General features: G+C 37.7%; 1 protein-coding gene across 7 annotated transcripts in view; it reads right to left on the bottom strand.

The window, feature by feature from the left end:
• Positions 1-4,829: 4,829 nt before the first annotated feature.
• STK39 (serine/threonine kinase 39) overlaps positions 4,830-20,861 on the bottom strand; it is a 112,552-nt gene continuing 96,520 nt past the window's right edge. For 4 of the 7 annotated variants that reach the window (XM_032445771.1, XM_015868579.2, XM_015868582.2 and 1 more), the window contains one exon: positions 14,749-16,185. In XM_032445771.1, the coding sequence (XP_032301662.1) occupies positions 15,875-16,185 (311 nt within the window). In that variant the 3' untranslated portion in view covers positions 14,749-15,874. Of the gene's footprint in view, positions 6,311-8,342; positions 8,477-10,447; positions 10,513-14,748; positions 16,186-16,207; positions 19,972-20,861 lie in introns of those variants that run through there. The other 3 variants (XR_004307918.1, XM_015868583.1, XM_032445772.1) reach the window with 3 other exon arrangements.

Below are 20,861 nucleotides of genomic sequence, written 5' to 3'. Positions count from 1 at the left end.
AAAAGTTTTCTCAGCCTTTCAATCTTTTGTGAAGCGCTGGGTTTACGGATGACTGGCCTGTGCCCGACCTGACAGACAGATTTACAAGGTTAGTGCTGAGCCTAATCAGGAACAATCAGCAAACTCTTTCTCTCTGGTGTCATTTTCTGCTTGGATGGCTGTGCTGTGCTATTATAAATAGGAAAAGCTCGCAGCGCAAGCAGGGTGGAAGACTTCAGGGAGATTTTAGTAATCACCTTCCATTCAAATCACACCTACTCTCTAATCACGATTGGATCCTTTTTCATTTTATAGCCCCAGGTGTAAACCGAGCAGCTCATAATCAACACAGATAGGGAGTGAAATTTTAGTCCCACTGAAGCTATTGTAAAACCTTATTAATTCATGGGGCCAAGATTTCAGTAATGGCCTTTCCCTCTGGATTATCTGTTCTAATTTAAGGTGGTTTTCACCACCCTCTTCTAACACAAGTCTCTCTGAAAGTAGTGCTTCCAATTTATTTCCACAGAAAACACAACAAAGAGCACAATAACACTACTTGATAGAGCAAATTCTCAGCTACAAAGTTATATTTAAGAAGCCCACCACTATTACATCTGCATTTTCACTAGCAATGAACAAGGGCCTGCTTGCTGCATTTCTAAATAGCTGCACCGGCAGAGGGGTCCCATTGTGCCACTGCTGAAATGCACCACCCACCGCCTCACTGTGCTCACATCCACTGCTTGGACAACAGCTCAGCAAGCATTGATGAATGTCAATGGGTGCAATTCCTTCCACACGGGGGAAGGACATTCCTTTGTTCCATACACACCTCCATGTCAGATGCCGTTCATCCAGACTGCCCCTCTGCTGCCACCTGTCGTGGTGAGGCCACATGCACCACCTTTATGTGAAAATGCCACAAAACAGCCCCAAATTCCTTTATGCGGAGATACCATTCCTCAGTTCCCTCTAAGGAAACAAAGCCAGATCTACAGGATCTGCAGTGCACATGACCGAGTTAGAAAAGCCTTGTGTTCAATGAAAATCTTATGAACCCCAGCACTCCTATGGTATTAGTAGCACCTTTCCTTAATGAATCTCATTGTTTCATGGATGAAAAAGAAATAAAGATCCATTTAGGTTCTTTTCAAAAGGAAAAACAAGTTTTATATTTGACAAATAGTGTGGTTTGTTGTTTTTTTTTTTTTTAATTCATAAAATTCACTCCTATGGGGGAAAATACAAAATAAAAACGAAATAAATGTATTTTCCATCTATTCCAATTCTATTTCTCATAGCTGTTCTTCTGCATAAACAGATCCACTTGCATAAGTGATTTTCTACACCCCTCTGAGACAATAAACAAGCCTAGCTTTCACATTTGAAGATTAGATGGCAAAATATTCATGTCATGAGAAGGAGGAGATTGCCTTCCTCTTCGTTCACCCAGTGAAAATTAAACATTTCTCCTTCTTGCCATACACCCTATGTCTCTGTAATTGCTCATTGATCTGCCATTGCCGGTATTCTGAACACCACTGGAAGCTTCACAACCACTGAGTGTGGTTCAACATCCCAGAATTCTGTGACTGTGCAAAACAGCTTGACAAACACCAACCTACCACCCCCTAACAATCAGAAAGCAGCAATAAAACCACATTCTCACATGCATTGTAACACTGGGCTTATTCATTTTCTTGCTATTTATAACTAAAATGTCTCAATGCTCAATGAACAAGCCTGGGTATTTAATCAGTTGGACCACTGTGTAATAAAACAAGCAAAACAGACTTGGTTGGAGGTTTTCGTAGCTTGAGCAAATCCAGTTGCTCCATCAGCTCATTTGCACAGGGAATGTGAAGATGTGAGCTCCTGCTGCCTTTCCAGCTTTTTAATTCAAAGCAATTAGCATTCTTAGTGCATGCACATGCATGGGTACGTCACAAGGCAGCAGAAAGTCTGCCTGCTTGATGCAGTTGAAAAAAACATCACAGCAATTGACTCAATAAAGTTATATTGCAATTGATTTGAGAAAAAAAGACATCAACTGTTATTGGCTATCAGCAAGGTCTCATTTTCTGCTGCTCTGAAAAACACTAGGTGAGGGAAGCATTTTCTGCTCCTTGCTAAATAAAATCAGCATTTTCAGTGCACTCAATTAGCAGTGTTTTAGGTCTGTATCAGATTCATCATCATAGCTAATTGATTTCAGGCACAGGCCAATCTCACCATCCAACATCATTATGCAGAGGTAGGTGGTGAAAAGGAAAACATATCTCTGATTAAGAAAAGCAGAGGGGGAAGCACATCATCTACAGGCTGCACATGGCATTTGCTCTTGGCAGGGGAAGACCATGGTTAGAAATGCTCTGAAGGAATGGTCCATTATCAAATTTTACAGGGCTGTTCTGAAAGCCCCCAGATAGGATATTTTCAGTTAGTCCAAGCCAGCTGAAACATGCTCATTTCTACCTCAGGAGAGAAGAATTCAGTAGTGTTTCCTGGCTTGTTTACCTGCTGCCCTTTACACTTGGTAGGTCAGTCATAAAGCAGAAGTATGCTCTGGGACAGAGAGGTCTATATTAGAAATAACAGTAACAAAATGTTTAATATTTCTAGAAAGCCAAAACAGCGATCATAACTTGCTAGCTGTTATCATAGCTTGCATACAGCTCCCTGTATGCGCTGCTGGGATAATTTGAGGTCAGCACTTACCACTGGAAGGAAAGACACACTCCTGCTTTATTTGCCTGAGAAATGAATGGTGCTGGGAGTGGGAGGCAGCATTCCTGGCACACAGCCCACACTGGAATCCCAGCAGAGAAAAGGCTGGAAGTGCCCCTCTTCTCCCACGCCTTTGTGCAGGCACAAACCTGTCATTCCCCAGACCTGTTATCATGCTTAGTTGTGTCCCCCTTAACACTTGGAAAAGGAAACAACAACAGAGCTGTACTTCCCCTCATCTGGTGACTTCCATGTCAGTACTACTGCTCTGCTAAAGCAGAGGGCATAGCAGGCCTGGCTCCACAGACAGCCCACAAAGCCTGCCAGTGCCCAGCAGCAAGCAGCACCATGTAATCAGTCCCACAGAAACATAGAGCCATTTAATTAAGCCCTGTTTTCATGATGTCAGAGAGCACTAAGCAGCAGCACACCTGTTCCAGCTTCACCTCATTAATCAGAGACCTCCTCCTCTAAGAGTGGGCAGATGACTGAGGAAGCAGCTGGCTCAAGGCTGCCCAGCAATACCACTGTGCCTCATGCACAAGAACAGCTTTGGAGCAACCTGTGTGTGAGAACTGAATCTTCTTCACGTATACACAAAGAAGCAAATAGCTGCTGGTTTTCTTTTCCCTTGTTACCCAGACCGTGTGGACAGGGTATTCACAAAGCTAATTCCTGTTAGATTTCGTGTACACCTTCACTTCTACCATACAATCCATTACAACATGCTACATATTTTCATCTCTTTTTAATCTCTGTGTAGTAAAGGGCAGGAATGAACTTCACTTTTCAAGGCTTTAAAGCTTAAACTGCCATTTCTCTCAGGCCATTTTGCTTACATTCTGTTAACAATACCTTAGCAGAAACAAAAAACATCAAAAAGCAGCAGTAACCCAGCTGTGACAAAGAGCCATGCTGCATGAATTTGCTGTCTCACTGAGCCAAGGAAGCTCAGCGAAGCTTTTGCATGTTTCTGCTCCAGACAGCAAGTGAGCAACAACTGAAGCTTTATCTGGGTACAGTACTGCTGACTGCTTTGATTAAAGTATTTACATTCCTCCTCATTTAGATACCTCCTGCAGTCCCTACCAGCACTTCTAACAGTTGCTGCTCACACTGCAGCACCTCTTCCCTCATGAGGGGCGGCTGGTGAGCAGCACACCATTCTCCTCAGCTAATGTATTCCAGCTTCATTTATAGACCTGTGAAAACAACAAACTACCCCAAGTGTTGATCTATGTGCCTGAAAAAGGCTGTTAACTACTTCCTAGATTGATTAGCTGGTGCAACATTTAGCGAGGCGTACATTAACATATGTAACAAAAGAATAATCGAACAGCAAGGGCCCAGATGCAGCTCCTTCTGGTAGTCTCAGAGCCGCAGGTAACAAACTATTTCACTGAGAGACACACTAGCAAGGAGATTTCTGATTTGCTCCTGCTTTGATACAAAAGCTGAGGGTGAGCAATTAGCTGTGTTACACTGTAGCCTCCCCCAGCTCAGAAGATGCCGCCCAGCCCTCAGCACAATACCAGGCCTGTGACAGGGCTGACATGGAAGACATGCCCAGCAGATCATCCGTACCACCACAATAGCACCCACAAAGCACCTCGTAGCTAGGGAAAGACATGATTTTTGTTCATGAGAGGCTCACTTACCGTTTGTTGTCTCTCTTCAGCCACTGCAGGCCAGGCTTAGCTCCTCAGGAACAGAGAACTCCTCCATGCGCAGCCCCAGCAGCCACACTGCTAAAGCCGGCCCTGGGCACGGGGCTTTCACACAGCTGGTCCTGAGGGCACGAGCCACCTGGGGAGGGCCTTAACGGTCGGGCACACCCCTGGGCCCCATACTGCTCCATCCCTCTGCTCCATGACACTGACACCCTTCAAGGATAAAAGTCCTGCCCCAGAATAATTTACTGAAATTTAAACACTTCAGGAGTTGAAAGTCTTAAAAATGGCTTCAGCAAAGTGCTGTGAGCAGACAAATTGTTTCCTCCCTTTCTGCTCCCCAGCACAGGGAGCTCAGTCCCTTGCACAGGTGCCACTCATCAGCTAAATAAAAGCAACCAACACGTGTCACACAGCATTAGAAATGTCCACAAAGCACACAAATTCAACTGTGTTTGTGCAATACGCTTTTATTTTTATCCTTTGCAGTCATCTTGGAGTAATCATGTAAACAAGAGGATGGAATGGAATTACACTGAGTCGTACGCAAATGGCTCTAGAACACCTCAACGATTATGACAAGGCATTATAAATAACTTCTCTGAATAATATATATTTGCTGTTTTCAGTACATTAAAGAGCTGCCATTTATCTAGGATTAGCTAGGAAGTAGTTCAAATTGTAACGTCCAAGGAACTTGTCTCCAGATTTGATAATCTTCCTAAGGTTCACTAGCTCCATAACATCTAGGCCACAGGTTAAGCATAAGTCTACTTGGATCAGAAGTGTTTTCTTTCTAACAGTTTTACTGAATCATTGCACAAAGCCCTATTATTCTCACTCCACGTTGGTATTTTCCAGAAATTCAAGTAAAGCTTCAATTCTGTTCTTCAAGTTTTCATCACCTGTATGAAACCAGTTTCTATCATTCAGGATAAGTCAAATCAGAGATGGACACAATAAGCAGTCCTTAATGACAATAGTTTAAAGTAGTTCTAGCTCATAGACTCCTCAAAAAAGCACAGTCAAAATTCTCTTAACACCTTTGCTACCATATAACGCCTCCTTGCTCAGATTATATATTTAGTACCATATGCATAGTACTTCTAGAAAATTGAGATTATTCTAAATTTTAGCAGCCTCAGGCACATTCTTAAAACATAAATGTCTTCAAGGCACCTCTCACACCCTTCACAATCAGTTTGTGGACTGGTTTTCAGACACAATCAAAGCTTACTAATGCCTACTTGACTTGAAGAGGAAAAAAAAAAAAAAAAAAGAAAAGAAAAAAAGCCCTAGAAGTTACCAAATATGTCAAAGGTACACCGGAAACATATTAAATAAAGAAAGATAAACTGCAAGTAGCATGTAATCAAGTCCAATAGTTTTCTTATTACTAGGATGTGTAATGCATAAATATATGAAAAATAAAATTCACAGTCAGTTTTAAAACTAGAATTCAAGTTCAGCTAGTAATTCTCAACTTTTGTATTTATGTTAACTTCTAAATACAACATAAGAGAGGCAGTATTATCACCCACAAGTACAGGAAAATAGTATCACTCAAAACTTTAGGAAAGAACATATAAAATTCCTTTTGTAACCAATAAATACAGCCACCTGAGTGCATTTCCACAGGCTTTTCACTTAGGGGGAATCCAAATCAACTGCTAAGAGACATTTAGTAGCATTTTGAATGTTAGCAGCAGCGGTGTAGCTGTGGGCTTTGCTCATTCTGACTTTGTGAATTGCTAGAGAATGAAGCAGAACTCAGTGTTTGGTGCATTAATTTTCCTTTGCATCTAAGCTGGCTTCTTCGCAATCTCACAGCTCGGCTTGGGGTCAAGGGACAGACATCAGCTGACACTTAACTGAGCAAACCCAATCAGTTTCACTTCATCAGGAATCTCAGTGCCATCGCAGCCAGAGGCCTGCAAGTACAAACAGAAATGTTTAGTGTATCACATTAAAAAGGAGTGTTTGACAGTCCGGCTTTACAATTTCCCTGTACTACCTAGTGAGCAAACAGTTTACTTGAAGGAAACCTCTCAGACTGCTTTGTATATAAAAAAAAGAGATAAAAAGAAAGGCTGGAAACAAACAAATGAGAAACAAACGCTTTCTGCAGCTATCTGCAAAGGTCTCTTAAAGACCAAAATTCTTTAACTTTCCAAAGCCAAACCTGCTTTTCAGTGGAGCATGCTGTTTTCACTTCTACCTTTTGCTGGTGTGCTACAGACACCAAATGTCTGAAAAGCCCTTATGAACTCAGCTATCGAGTCTGCTCGAATTACCAACACACTGAATTTTTCAACATGAGACTGGATGAGTTTATGAGGAGTAAGAACTAATGGCTGCAGAAAAACATCTTTCTGAACCATATCAACTAGTTCTTTAGATTGAACAATTCAGAATCTTTACTACTGTCTGTTGTATCAATAATCCACTTAATTTTTGCAAATATAAGAACAGTAAGAATATAAGAATATCTTGCTTTAAGTCTGCTTTAAAATAATGTGTACTATGAAGGCAAAATATTTTAATATTTTGATTTTTAAATCCAAAATCACTCTGTAGCTGAGAAAGTACATTTTTAATGCGTTCTTTACCTATGGGGTAAATAATTTGAAGTAATATCAAGTGTGTAATGGCAGATTATGTAAAATCACCTTTGGAATTTTTGGCAGATCCCCCCCCAAGAACTGTTAAAACAATTGGTTCACTCCATACAAACATTCCTGACCCTCAATACATTTTTTGCACCTGAACCTTTTAGTAGAAATTGGTCTGTGTGTATCTGATATCAGGACAAACATTCTTAGACAACACATGCAATGTTCACCCAGTGACATTATCTACTGAATTCTCACAACCAAAACTAAATTTATTTTCTACTTGTAGAAGCATTACATCAAGTTACTCCTTTACATTTACTTTTATTACTCACAGACCTGAAATGCTCTCTTCACAGTGTATTTAAAATGCCTTATCCTGGTGAAGTAGCAAGCTGAAGTCTTAAATCATCATCACCGGTCATGATTAAGATATCTCCATGTTTTATTAATTGGGAATTTACTAAAATTTATTAAATGGAGTTTGAATTTTGTATGCAATCTATCACGATATTATTTACATCATTCTACACTCTAACAAGCTATAAAACCCTTATATAAAATGCTAATTGTACTGCATAATAATGTTGTTATATTGCATATTGCCAAGACTGTTTGTGTATTAAAGCAGCCTCCTTCCCTAAGTGCAGACATCTGTATCATGCAGAAAAGTCATAATTCTGAGTTAGCCAAGACAACTAAAGGAGGTTTAATACTACATATGTTCTGTAGAACTGCATCATTTTAAGATCAAAGATGCACTTAAATAAACACAAAGGAGATCAAACCTTAACAACAGACTCATTCAGACACCTCTCTTAAATTATTGCCAAAATAATAAAGAAGTTCATTATAGACAAATACAGTTAAGACATAAGTTGTTCTTGTTTCCCAGAAGATTGAAATGCTTTGTTGTGTGTGCAGAAATACTACACAAGAAAAAGCAATCTGCAAGCAGTGAGACACTAACCAGATTTCTTGTCCACAAATAGTAACTAATCCTAGACTAAAGAACACTTTTCAATTGAATTCACTGAATGGATATAGGATTAGCCAGATTTAGACTTAGAATCCCCATGAAATATTTACCAAGGAAATGTGTTTTAATCAAATCGTACACAAGTGCTCTCAAATCTTACTAGGAGATAACAAAAACAAATGACAGTTTTCCTAAGCAACTCCACTACAAAGGAGCAGGTAGAAATTGAACTTGAATTAAATAAATCAAGGGTAAGAATAAATTAAGATACTTCTTGTGGTTATGTTCAATTCCCAGTAAGTTAAAAACATCAGGAATAAACTTTTATTAAAATTTAACCTTGGGAACTGTTACCTAGCTGGTAGAACTTACCTTAAGAAGGGAAAGAGACATTGAATTACAACTGACTATTAATTCTGATCTTGGTAAAGCCTAGGAGTATTCTCTCACTGGAATCTGAAATATGTGACACTGACTGCTCCTCAGCATTTAAGTAATAAATCCAGCTGAAACACAGAAATATCCCAACCTAAATTAGATGAGGTTTTTTTGTTTTCAACATATACAAACATTCACTGAATACTATAGAATATTAAATTTGGAATTTTAAAGCCTCTAACTAAAGAGCGTGAATTAGAAACAACCTAGACTCTATATAACCTCTGGTATATCATGATCCCTTCCTAAAAGGACACTCATACATTCTGGTGACTTTAATGGACTGTAGAGGAATAATGAAGCTAAATTATTTAATCATTAAAACTACTCAAATCTATATTTAAAAAATGACATGGGAAGAACAATCTTGAATTAATAAGTTATCATCAACTAGGTCACTTACTCTAAAAATGTCTCTCTATAGCCCATAAGCAGCAGCTGCTCTTATAAACAAAGCTATGATTCTGGAGACCTACTTACCTAATAGACAATCTAGTGTTTCACATGTGTCTGAGTCACTCTCAGCAAGGGGTGCTGAAAGCTAATTGGCAAGAGTTTGGTACTTACATGGCTAATCTTTCAACAGCTTTAAGTATCTGTATTTTTCAACTTGATTATAGAAGACAGAAACAAACACAGCACATCTATTCTGAATTAAGTTTCTGGAATGTTAAGCTATTAATATCAAATTAGATCCATCAGGACGGCATCAAAATCAACCAAAATTGAAATCCATGGTCCAAGGCAAAATGTGCACCTCAAAACAGTCACAGGCATAAACCTGTGGTTTAACATGATATACAGATAAACTTTTAATTGTGGATTCTCGGTTAAAAAAGGTTGATGGGAAGAACAAGGGACAACAGAGCAGCAGAAAGTGTGACTTGCATTTAACTGAAATGCTGGCAGGTGTTGGTAGAAGTGGAGTTGGAACAGCATGTCCTCAGAACTGATGTGAATGAACCTTCCTCCCCCTGCAAAGTTAAGGAGCTACATGACTGTACATATCTCTAATGTCCTGTCAAATTGGGTTTAGGTTCTCTCTATCACACACGTAAGTTTCAATCATCACACTTGTCTACACACTTTTTCAACAAAACAGCTGAAAGTGAGATAAAGCACAAAACATACTAATGTTACAATAATTAGTTTCTTTCCTTCCTCTCAGGCATTTGGACTATCTAAAAACCATTTCCCTTACGCAGGGTAAGTTCTTCACTGAGGACTACCCACATTCTGTAAGGAAATTAGTGCACAAAATAGACATTGGAACAGGATCCTCAGGGCAGTGGTCACAGCACCACACCTGCTGTTGTTCAAGAATTGTTCAGACAAAGCTCTCAGAAATATGATTTGAGTTTTGAGTGTTCCTGTGAGGAGCCAGGAGATGGACTTGATGATGCCTGTGGCTCTGCCTTCCAACTCAGGATATTCTATGTATTGATGAACAAATGCTTCTCCTACTTGCTCTTCCAGTTCTGCAGCACTGCTGCTTGATGACGTTGCTCTCTGCAGCTATAGGTTTTCCTTGCAGAAGAAGTTGGCAAGTGCCCTGTTCTGTTTCCCTAAGTTATATCTAAGTTCATATGCAATTTTCTGTAAGACTTTCTCCCCAACTCTTGCAGTTCCTCCTCCACCTTGTTCAAGAACTTTCATTAAATTTACATATAATTAATAAACTTTAACAACTGCATTGGATGATGGAATCCAACTGGTTAAAATATATCAGGAGAGAGTGAAGAGAATGAGAAAGGACATAAGAACACAGATGCTTTCACCATCAGGAAGTCAGAAGAGTTATTGTTCCAGGCAGGAAGCTTTGCTCAAATGTTACAAGCTCAAATCTTTAAGAGAAGTTTCTTATGATGTTTTTTTAGCCTATAAGGGAAGGTCAGAAAAAGTTTTTCAGTTTTTGCCAAATGGCTGGCACAGCATTTGAAACTATTTGAGAAAGAATTAATGGGCTGCTCTTTAATATGAGAACATTTCTGCTTCTGAAGCTGCATGTATTGTATGACTCATTACCAACTCTCACTTACCAGCTTAAAAGTTAATGTTTTCAAGGCCTTTGGATCATCTACAATCTTCTGTAAGTTAGCAGCAACTGTAAAATAAAGTACGAAGAAAATGATTTACAGAAAACTGCATTCGACATAGCAACAAACCTTGTAGCAATGCTGGATTATCATCTTAATTAAATATACATATATTCCTGCAAATTAGTACTTGAATAATTTAATTACTCTCCAGTTGCTGTGCAGATGTCAGAGGGCAGTCAGAGTGCTGTAAACCTGTTTCCTCTCTTTTGTTGTTATTTTATGCCCATGTGAATTGAGTCAGAATAAAAAGTCAGACTGAGAACCTAGTGATAGCAAAAACTCAACTGTTAATTTTCAGCCTAGTCTGCTCCCCAAGACTGCTTAACTACTGACAAATGCAAGCAAGTAGGAAAGGATAAACAGAACCACAGCTGTCAAGACTTATACTGCAGTTCTGCTAACAACCTGGGCCTCCACCAACACAGGATAGGATAAGGCTGAGTTAACTTTCTCTTCTATCTTCTGCTTCTTTAAAATGATTAATATGTTTCTGAAGCTGCTTTACCTGGCTTTATGCTAGTGCTTCTGACCCTTATCTAAGCCAGTAATAGTACCCATATAGAACCATAGCAATCTGTTACAGGTCAGTGAAGCAGCATCAAAAAATACAACAAAAATAAGGGTGATAAAAAAAACCAAACATAAAAGCTGATCTTTAAAATGATCTATCAGTAAGCTTGAACAAGGTTAGCAATGCAGAAGTGGAACAGAAATAAACACTAACTAGATCTAGAGATAAAGAGAACAGAAAAGGAGGGAGGAAAATAAACCCTTTTTGTATGAAAGCACCTAACTTAAAATTTAAATTGCAGTGTTGGTATGGTTGTGATTTTTATTTTTTAAATACAATGTTATTAATATTTATCTTGATCAAGAAATTTGGCTGCCTCTTGGCTGTTGGTTTGCTAAACTTGTTCCCCAGCTTCATACTAGATCCTGAGCTGAGTTCAGACTGAATAATTGCAGTGCCATTGTTCAAAAGAACTGGTGAGCACAAGACATCATTAACCAGACATCAACATGAGAAAGACTCCACACTTTGCAGAGCTATTGAGACAAGAAATAGACGCATGTTAAGTAGCAGAGATTTCTTAGTACACTGAATAGGTAAGTATTATAAGATGAATGTTCTCTGTAAATAATATTTGCCCCAGATTTTGTAAGGTGGAATGTAGGACTGCAGCAAATCCTTGTGCAAGTTGAAGTTCTACTGCCACATGCATCACACATCAAATTCAGGTTCCTACCTCCTCTACTGGTTCTAATGCCATGGTGACAGTTTTCACTTTAGTGCCTGATTAGTGGTTTGATTAACTGGGACATAGCAGAACAGCATTTGGCCTCATGTAGGGAAGTATAGTATTTGGTTAGGGAATTTCCAGAGGTAAACAGGTACGCCAGCATAAGCTCTGTCACCAATAAATGCAAACCAAAATTTTGGGGGTCTCATTTTCCCCATATCATTGAGATGGCCTAGAGCACTGTTTGTAGACATGTATAAATTAAACTGGAGATGAAAAGACTTCTGAAAATAAAAACAAACCTTAAGAAATAAGCACAAGGTACATTCTGTACAGAACAACTCTTGGAAAGAACAAATAATTAACCTTCAACGTTACATGAACTCAACTACAATCATTACAATAGAAAGTCTTTCCAATTTTAAAGCTTTGTTATTCATAATCTTCTTTATTCTAGTCATTACAAATGTTTTTTATTTTAATCACACAGTTCACTTACATAATCAGTAAGTCATCTTTTATTGCAGTACCTCCTACCTAGCAAAATACATGCAAATACAGATAATGCTTTTTATTACAGTTAATATTTAAGAATCTACACAAGAAGCTCACAAAAAAATTGTTCTGTCTGGTAGCTCCTGAAACCACAATGCAGCACCTTCAAGCTTATATGTCTTCAAAATCTATTTAATAAGATCATGCATTCAAGAGCAGTTCTGTCTTACCTGAGGCCTCGTTAAACATTTATTTAAAATAAATAAATAAATACTCCATCTTCTGTTAGCTGGCTTCACCAAAATAGGAATACAGAAAAACAAACTGATATAAGGTCTTGGATCTCTTGAATCCAAATACTTCTAACTTCACCTATTATAAAATGAAGAACTTCAAACAGGCATTTGCAGCTGTTCACTTAGTGTCATCCAGCTGCAGGACAACTGTGGCAAGTCAGCATGCTGCTTGGCTACTGCACCTGAATGCAAGAACTGCCACCTGCCTTCAGGCAAAGTTACTGTTCCTACATTTGCACGTACTGGCCAGTTTATTAGCAGGTAGATTAAACTATCACACAGCAGACAGATCAGATGCGCTGAGGCCTTCAAAAGAAGCACCAAAATCTTAAAAAGTGTAACTCCTTCCCGCTGATTCTTCAACAAGGAAGAAATTCAAATCTTTAAAGTAAAACTGCATAAGATAAGCTATAAATAATAAATGTAAATACTTAATGTAAACATATATGTAAATAGTTTTTTAAAGTAAATCTTATTTACTTTATTAAAAACCCTAACAAAAAGAAGTGATAATTTAGATGGGTGACATTCTTAAAGAAAACTGCTTTTCAAAGAACAGCGCTCATTTAAAGTCTACAGTTTTCTATGTTTGTCTCTACTTTAAATACGAATGCAAGCCAAAACCTTTTACATATAAAATGCTGAAAAGACATTGCAAGGAAGAATGTGAAACACTATTTCTGCTTCTCTGTTGGGCCACAATAGAGTGGAATGTGCCTAATCAAACAGAAGTTTAGCAGGATACTAAGGGAGTGATGCCATTGATTTTTAAGCTATGCTTGAAAAAGAGAAAGAAGACTTGCACTAATTTCATAATATTAGAATAAAAATTCACATAAAAATGGAAACACCTGCAGTCTCCTAAAAAGAGATCTTTTCAATTTCAATTATATATATTTAGCATTATTCAAGTAAAGTAAGTGTTTCACTAGTGACTTCTGGTGTTCTTATATATTTTTTGGCTTTTCTAGAATAGCAAGAAAATTGAGTTTGCCAGATTAATGTAATTAATACTATTCTTTCAAGCCACCATGAATGATGTCACCTTCTGCACTGAAAATTCAAGACATTAACCATGAATGAAACGTGCACAATTACATAGGAAAACCACATAGCACTGTTGATGGCTTGTTCTTTTTCATTAACTCCCTGCCTTCTTCTTGCTAGGTGTCTTGTCCTTACCAAGAACACAAGGCCAACAAACTACAGCCAACTGTCTGAATTTGGATACTTAAGTCTGCATTTCAGGAAACTAAAAATATGGTTTCCTTTTTAAGAGATAATAATGATTCTTTGCACTTTAGTGTAAGCCAGCAGTTCTAGGTACTTCACTAAATACACAGGTAGAGAGGCATGCCCAATGCTGAACAGCTTAAAAATACTGACTCTACTGATAACTGGAATTTTTCAATGCCTGATGTAAGTAGCTACAAACAAATAGCAGTAACGCCAGAACTGCAGGTGTCCATGGCATCTCTGGTTTAGTTATTTTCCTCCAGAAAAAGAGCCTGTAGCACAGGCAGCAGGAGCCATCCAAGCAGCTGAAAATCCTTCCTGACAACCAGCTTGCAGGGCTTCCAGTTACTTGCCCAGAAAGTCTGAGATGCCATCTTAACTAGAAAGATGACATTCTCAGGGTTACAAAAATGGAAGTTAAAGACCACATTCCAGAACAGGATACTCAGCCAACTGGAAAAGAAATTAAAATAAGCTATTTGTTGCATTTAATACTATTATTATATACTTACTTCCAAAAGTTTAGGACTCTTATTAAACCTATGCAATTTGGATGATTAAGTATGCTGTGTCTCAAAAGATACCTAAAAACTCCTGTCAGATATGCTCACAACCATAAACAATGCTCCCACATATGAGCAACTGCTGCTACTGTTCAGCCCTGTTCAGAATTACTGATTGCATCAAGCAAGCATGAAAAAAAATATCTCTTAAGTAATACTGCTCTTAAGTGGCCACAGCTACTGAATTTAGTCTCTTTTCACTGAGGAAACCAACATACTATGTTGACTCACTAACCCTCCCAATGAGGTTACATAAAAAGTTTTTATATTCCTTGGATATGAAAATATGAGCCTAAAGTTACTAAATGAAGATAAAACCAATCACATCTGCAAATGCTATAAGAAACCTAAGGGAATAAGAGAAGAAAATAACCATCTCTCACTACCTTCTCCTTCCCCAAGCTTCCAACTTTTTTTTTTTTTTTTCTTTTCTTTCAGGTTAGTGAACAAAGTCAATTTAATACAGTAGCACTCTCCATCATCAGGTGAGAATAAGCTTAACTTAGCAGATTTTACAGAGGATGTAGCAGCGAGAAGGAAGTGCCATCATTCTCTCCACTGATGCTTAAGCTACTTGAAAAGTGGGGACATTTTACAACATATCTCTGGATTCTACTTTACACCTCATCTCTAAGGTAAGTGTAATTGCAGTTTGAACTGACAAAGCCATTTTTATTGAACTACTCTGAAGTCATGCCTTGGATACCGTACTTCTGAAAGCCATAGAAGATCATCGCTGTAGTCTGCAATCAGCACTAACTGACAGTTTGAAAACCTTGTTAGGAATTTGCTGCTTCCATAGGGCCTGAATATACCAGATCCAACATCTCATTTTGTAATGTGTATTTTCAAGACGTTTTGGCTTTGCTGCCATACAAATCAGAAGAAACATGGACATGATAACTGCACAATGGAATCAAGCAGTGATGGAAGAACCTTTCCCAGCAAAACCAGCAAGTAAATAGAGCACGCTTCAAATCATGTCTTGGAGCAAATACCCTCTTCAAATGTTAGCAGCAGTTAGCACAACAGGCTTTTGTTGTTTACAGCAATAACTGTTCAGCTTGCTTCAGAAGCCTTCTGAAGGACATATAATCAACCTCTGCACCACAAATCATTCCAGGTTCTCTTGCAGGTTTTGTTCAGAGACAAATGGTTGTGTCACTCTGTCAGAGTAAGTGTCTGCACTCGTGGAGCATGCAGCAGGATAAAAGGTCAAAACCAGCATATAAATACACAAAACACAGGCAGTTAATTGCAGATGTAATAAATAAAAAGCCCTCATAGCCAGTGTCTTCTAGCATGTACATTTATTTAGCATATACTACAAAACACACCCTACTAAACATTTTTGGCAGACATCAGTGATAATTTTTAAATAAGTGATAAATATAAGCCAATCTAACAGAAAAAAAAAAATGCCATCTTCAAGATCCCACATAAAAGAAACAAGCCTAACAGACTGAGCATATGTGGGGCAGTCTCAAATAGCTGTTTCTCTAATGTGACAGAAGCCTGCTTGCTTATTTAAAATTCTTAACACGGCATGAAATCTAACCCTAATGGCTTCAGAATAGGGAAAACTTCTGAAAAAGTTAAAATTAATGAGACAGTAAATAAAGCTATATGAATACAGTAGAACCATTTCCCATACAATGCCAGTGCAGCCAACTGAGCCAGGGCCATCTGGCATAAACACAAACAAGTAACATCCAGGGTCTGAGACAATATTTCTGTGATGCTCTCAACAGCATAATGATTCATATACTTTTCCACTTGATGAAAAATGGATGTGGAACTTCTGACACTAGGTTTGACAATTTGGAGGGCTATTACATTTTGTAATCCTGAAATTCAGATACAAGGAAAAGCAAACATTATTTGGGTACAAAATTACTGATGCTAAAAAAAAAGCTCTGAGAAAATAAAAAATGTATTTAATGAATAAAAAGTGAAATTGTTTTTATGTAGTCCAAAATGCAGTCAGTAAGAAATAGCAAGAAGTAGCCAACTTTAGCTGCTCCCCACTTCATCCAACTGTATTGCTATTAGAAAGGCCAAACTCAAAGCAACACAGATTTATTGGCTCTCCCTGATCGTACCAAATATTATTTCTCCCCCAGACGTAGGGGTTTATTTTGCCATTTCCATCTGATACATGAGTTCTACTTAATAACTGCCTTAGGAGTCTACCGATTTGAGGATTAATGCTGTATCTTCCTGTGCAGGTCTCAAGAAGCAGGAAGTCTGAGTGACAAGTTAGAGCTTTTTTCCAAAGTGCTGAATTTATGATGCATACTCATGAGGCAGTTCCACTTATTGCAAGACATCCATTGCAATCTAAATACTCATTTGTATTTCACACTGCACAGTGATTTTCATGCATTTGCAAGATCAGAACCAAATCAAAACCAAGCTCTGAAACCTAGCCAGCACTGGATTACAGTATATTATGCAAACAATTCTAGCAATCAAACTTTATAGCTTTTTGGTAACAATTCCTCCAGATCTCTTGATTATTTCTATCTAGTGTTTGTTAATAGCTCACAAACTGCAGGAAAGATTAAAAATCTTTTCAAAGAGGTCAGAAGTGTCTTTTAGGTGGGAATGCTTCTGTTAATTCATCCATTCAGGATGCTAGTCAAAATCTTTTGTTTATGTTGCTTGAGAACAGTAGCAAGGGAAATATTAAAACATTTTGAGATCTGTGACAGCTAACTTAACAAGTGTTTATTGCTGGAGGACTGCAAGGAGCTAGACATGGTTCTCATAAGAAAAAAATGAAAGAAAATAGAGAAATCAACAGCAAGCTTGGCTTCTATTCTGAAGATGCTATTGGATGCTGATAAGGAAGAAACATTAAAAACATTTAGAAATGTATTATTTATGAAGAGGCTGTCATTAGGAATTTATCAAAAGAAGATTAAGGCTCACAAATTTGTCTGAATTCTCTTTGCTGAATCGGGAGATACAAAGACAGTAAAAATGATTTATTCCATTTCAAATTTGATACTTTAATATCCAAGGTTTTGATTTGCAGCTTTACAGTCAGAAAACGCATTTGCAGGAGAACAGCATTCATCAACAGAATAACAGAGGGCCAAAGTCCCCACTTGAACAGTGGAAAACTGAAAAGATCTCCTTCAGCATCTCTGTGAACAGGACTGCAATTACGTGACAGTCAGCAACTCCCACAGCTTAAAGTGATTATTAAAACCACTTCAGCCTTGAGGTTCACATGGTTTCTAAACCCCAGTACAGCAGACAGAAATCAGGAACGTAAGTTTTCTTGTGTGTGTGAAGTACCGATCAAAAGGTTAAGGTTATTCAACATCTTTCAGAAGACTTTTTAAGGACATTTAACTACTAGTTTGACACTGGTGTATCCTGTTTCAAGGGGTGGAAGAGAACTGTGACGAAGCTTTGGCTGATAACCAGCCATGCTATGCTACTCAAGAGCAGAAGAGGCAAAGGCATGGAAGAGGCATCAGGGCATATATTCCTGACCTACTTATAAGAACAAATCAAGCTCTTGAATATTTATCCTCACTCAAACCACAACAAAAAGGAGATCATGGAATAAGAACAGCTCTCAAAGCCCTGTGCTTTACCATTCACTAATGTGGAGAATACCCAGAGATCACAGACAAAAATTGGAAAATGGAGGGCAGACAAAATAATAAGACATTTTTCTCTAGGTAATTTGACTGAAAAAATCCCACCCAATTGGAAGAACGTATTTTATGAAGCAGAAGCACTACACTGACATGGAAGAAGAAATTTTAATGCTAGAAACATACGTATTTCAGTACCAAAAGCATGTGAGCAAACACTCAAATTCTCAATTTTTTTAGTAGCCACCTCTGATCCCAAGGCAATGTATTATATTCTACACTTTTAGATCCCCTGCCAAGAAAAAAATCTAAAAATATGATACTTTTTAAAAATTAAAACACAGCAGTAACTGGCACATTGTACCACTTCCCAGAAGCTTATTTAAAAAATGGAAGGCTGAGTTTTCAGGATATTTTTATTTTCCCATAGAGTGTGAAGAACTCTTAGTCAAACCATTGCACATTTATAACAGTGCCATAAAAAGATAGGTAGAACATATCTGGATATTTAAATCCTTATGTATTCCAGAGTGAGCTTCTGCAAGCATTTAATGGAGGTAGACAATACCTAGAAGAATTCAGAGGGTTGAGGTATGAATATACAATCACAATTTCTCCTTCATTTTCAAGTGTTTTGAAAAATCCGAGCCTGCACTGTGGCTTAGACTCAAATTAACATCTGAAACAAAAGTTTAGATCAGCTGCCCAACACTGCTAGTAGGAATGTTTAACAAGCCTGAGATATTACAGTATATCAAGCTCATAAATTTTCTATACAAAAGAGTGAGTCATAGTACAAGGTTGAAAAAAGTCAATTACCAGTGACTGAACACAGAAAACAAGTGCTTGCTTTTAGACAAAGGTTTTGCTGCCTATCAAACTGTTGTCAAAATATCAAAGCCAGCTCAACAAGTATCTTTATTGTGCCAAATCAGAGTAAAAATGTAGGTCTATGCAGAAATAAAGCAAGGTCACATTCTGCCATGCATTTTGTGACTTGGTAATCTCCTCTCCTCATCAGATGTTCACACCTCTCCTTTTCTGAAATCTGCTATGAATTATAGAAAATGAATTATAGATTTTGTTCTGACAAAACTATTAAGAAGATGAAATGGCAGTCAGGCTACTTCAATACCTTGTATGAAACTTGAAGCAGTGAAAAATACACTTAGAAAACAAGCCCTGATTTCAGGAGTTAAGTTTTGAAATGGACTACCTCTAGTTTTAAGTACATCTTTAAATCTTTATTTTGACATACTACTTGCAGGAGAAGTGAATGCCGAGGAAATAAACAATACTAACTAAATTACTATTGGAAAGGGGAACATTACTTACACTGCTGTCTTAGCAATTTCTGATTCAAATTCATAGCTGCTTTATTTTTTTTTATATAAGAAAAAAACAAAAACAAATGAAAGACCTTAAAACCACAACTCAGACCTATGAGAGAATACAGAATATTTTAGTCTTAAGATCATCACCTGCTTTATCAGGCAGAACCCAAACGAATCCCACTGATAAACAGATGAACTTGTTCCTCACACTGGTGAGTAGAACCTTCTCTGAAAGCAACTACCAACTCCATTTCCACCCCCCCTTAAAGTAATGAAAAATTGTTATTTACTTGATTGTACCTTTAAGATGAACACATTTCCAATGATGTGTGTATGGATTAATCTGGTTACATTGACAACTTCTTATGCATTTATGTCATGCCACAGCTCAGCCACAAAAGCCATTACAGCAGCAGTTGCTATTCACCCAGCACAGTGTTCTTTTTAACCACCTTGAACATCTGAGTTTCCATCACACAAAATTCAGTACAATGCGAATGTGCATGAAACCAGCCTTATTCACACAATATACTTTCTCAAGTGCACCTTTTACACAGGACATACATAGCTAAAATAACTTTGAAGAAGCTATTAGATGCAAAGCTTGATTACCTGAGGGTGTATCTCAAACCTGCAGAATTCCCGACAGTCTAGTTATTATGAGTCACTCTTCAATGCATTAGCTCTAAATGAGACAGATGTGTTGAAATATTTAAGTCCCTACATAAACTCCAGGGATTTTAGAGAGATTCTCCTATCGCTAATGCACATGCATCTTTTGCTAAAAAGAAATAGAGCTACATGTACACACTGAAGGTGCACAAGTTTCTACGTAATGCCTTAAAATGCTGCACAATTTCTGTTGTATGTATGTTTCTTTTCTGGGTAATAAATTGAAAAGTAAACACAAAGTATGTAGTCTGTGCTTAAAATGAATTTTTACAGTCTGTTAGGGCATTTTCTCATTTACTAAGATTATGAGTACATCCAGCTTTAGAACATATATAATGTGATACACAACAACACCAAGAATCAGTTATTTTCAACAACAGACACAAGAAAAAAAAAAATTCTAGTAAACTTCACTAAAGATCACAAAAATCAAATATTCTCAAACCACGACTGATACCAAAAGGCAAACCTCTGCTGCCTCAAGTGCTAAACCAGGATGTGCACCCTTAGAATACTACTGCCCTTTGTCTGATGTATTTAAACGTGAAGGTACACCTTCCATTATTCTTGAGGTATTCACAGACACTTGTTGACAAAAACTTCTAAAATTAAAGTTACATTAATATAATGAAGAACAACTGCATATTTCATCGCTGCTAATCTACAATAGTTTTTTTTAAGTTTTGTTTGGGAAGAAGCATTTTTCCCCTCTAAATAACTATAGTCAGCTCCCTTCAGATTCTGAAAGTTAAAGGATTGCTTCCAGAAGAAAAATCCAAACAAAGCATTACTATGTGAAGGTTCACTAGTTAATATACATATGCTGCACATTCATAGACATATTTTATCTGAAAACGTTCCAAAAATATTACAGATCTTTCACATGATTTAACAGCTGTTTCA

This window comes from Coturnix japonica, chromosome 7 (genome assembly GCF_001577835.2).
Source record: "Coturnix japonica isolate 7356 chromosome 7, Coturnix japonica 2.1, whole genome shotgun sequence".
NCBI lineage: Eukaryota > Metazoa > Chordata > Aves > Galliformes > Phasianidae > Coturnix > Coturnix japonica.
Note: the sequence above shows the minus strand (reverse complement) of the source record. Positions and strands in the feature narration are given on the sequence as shown.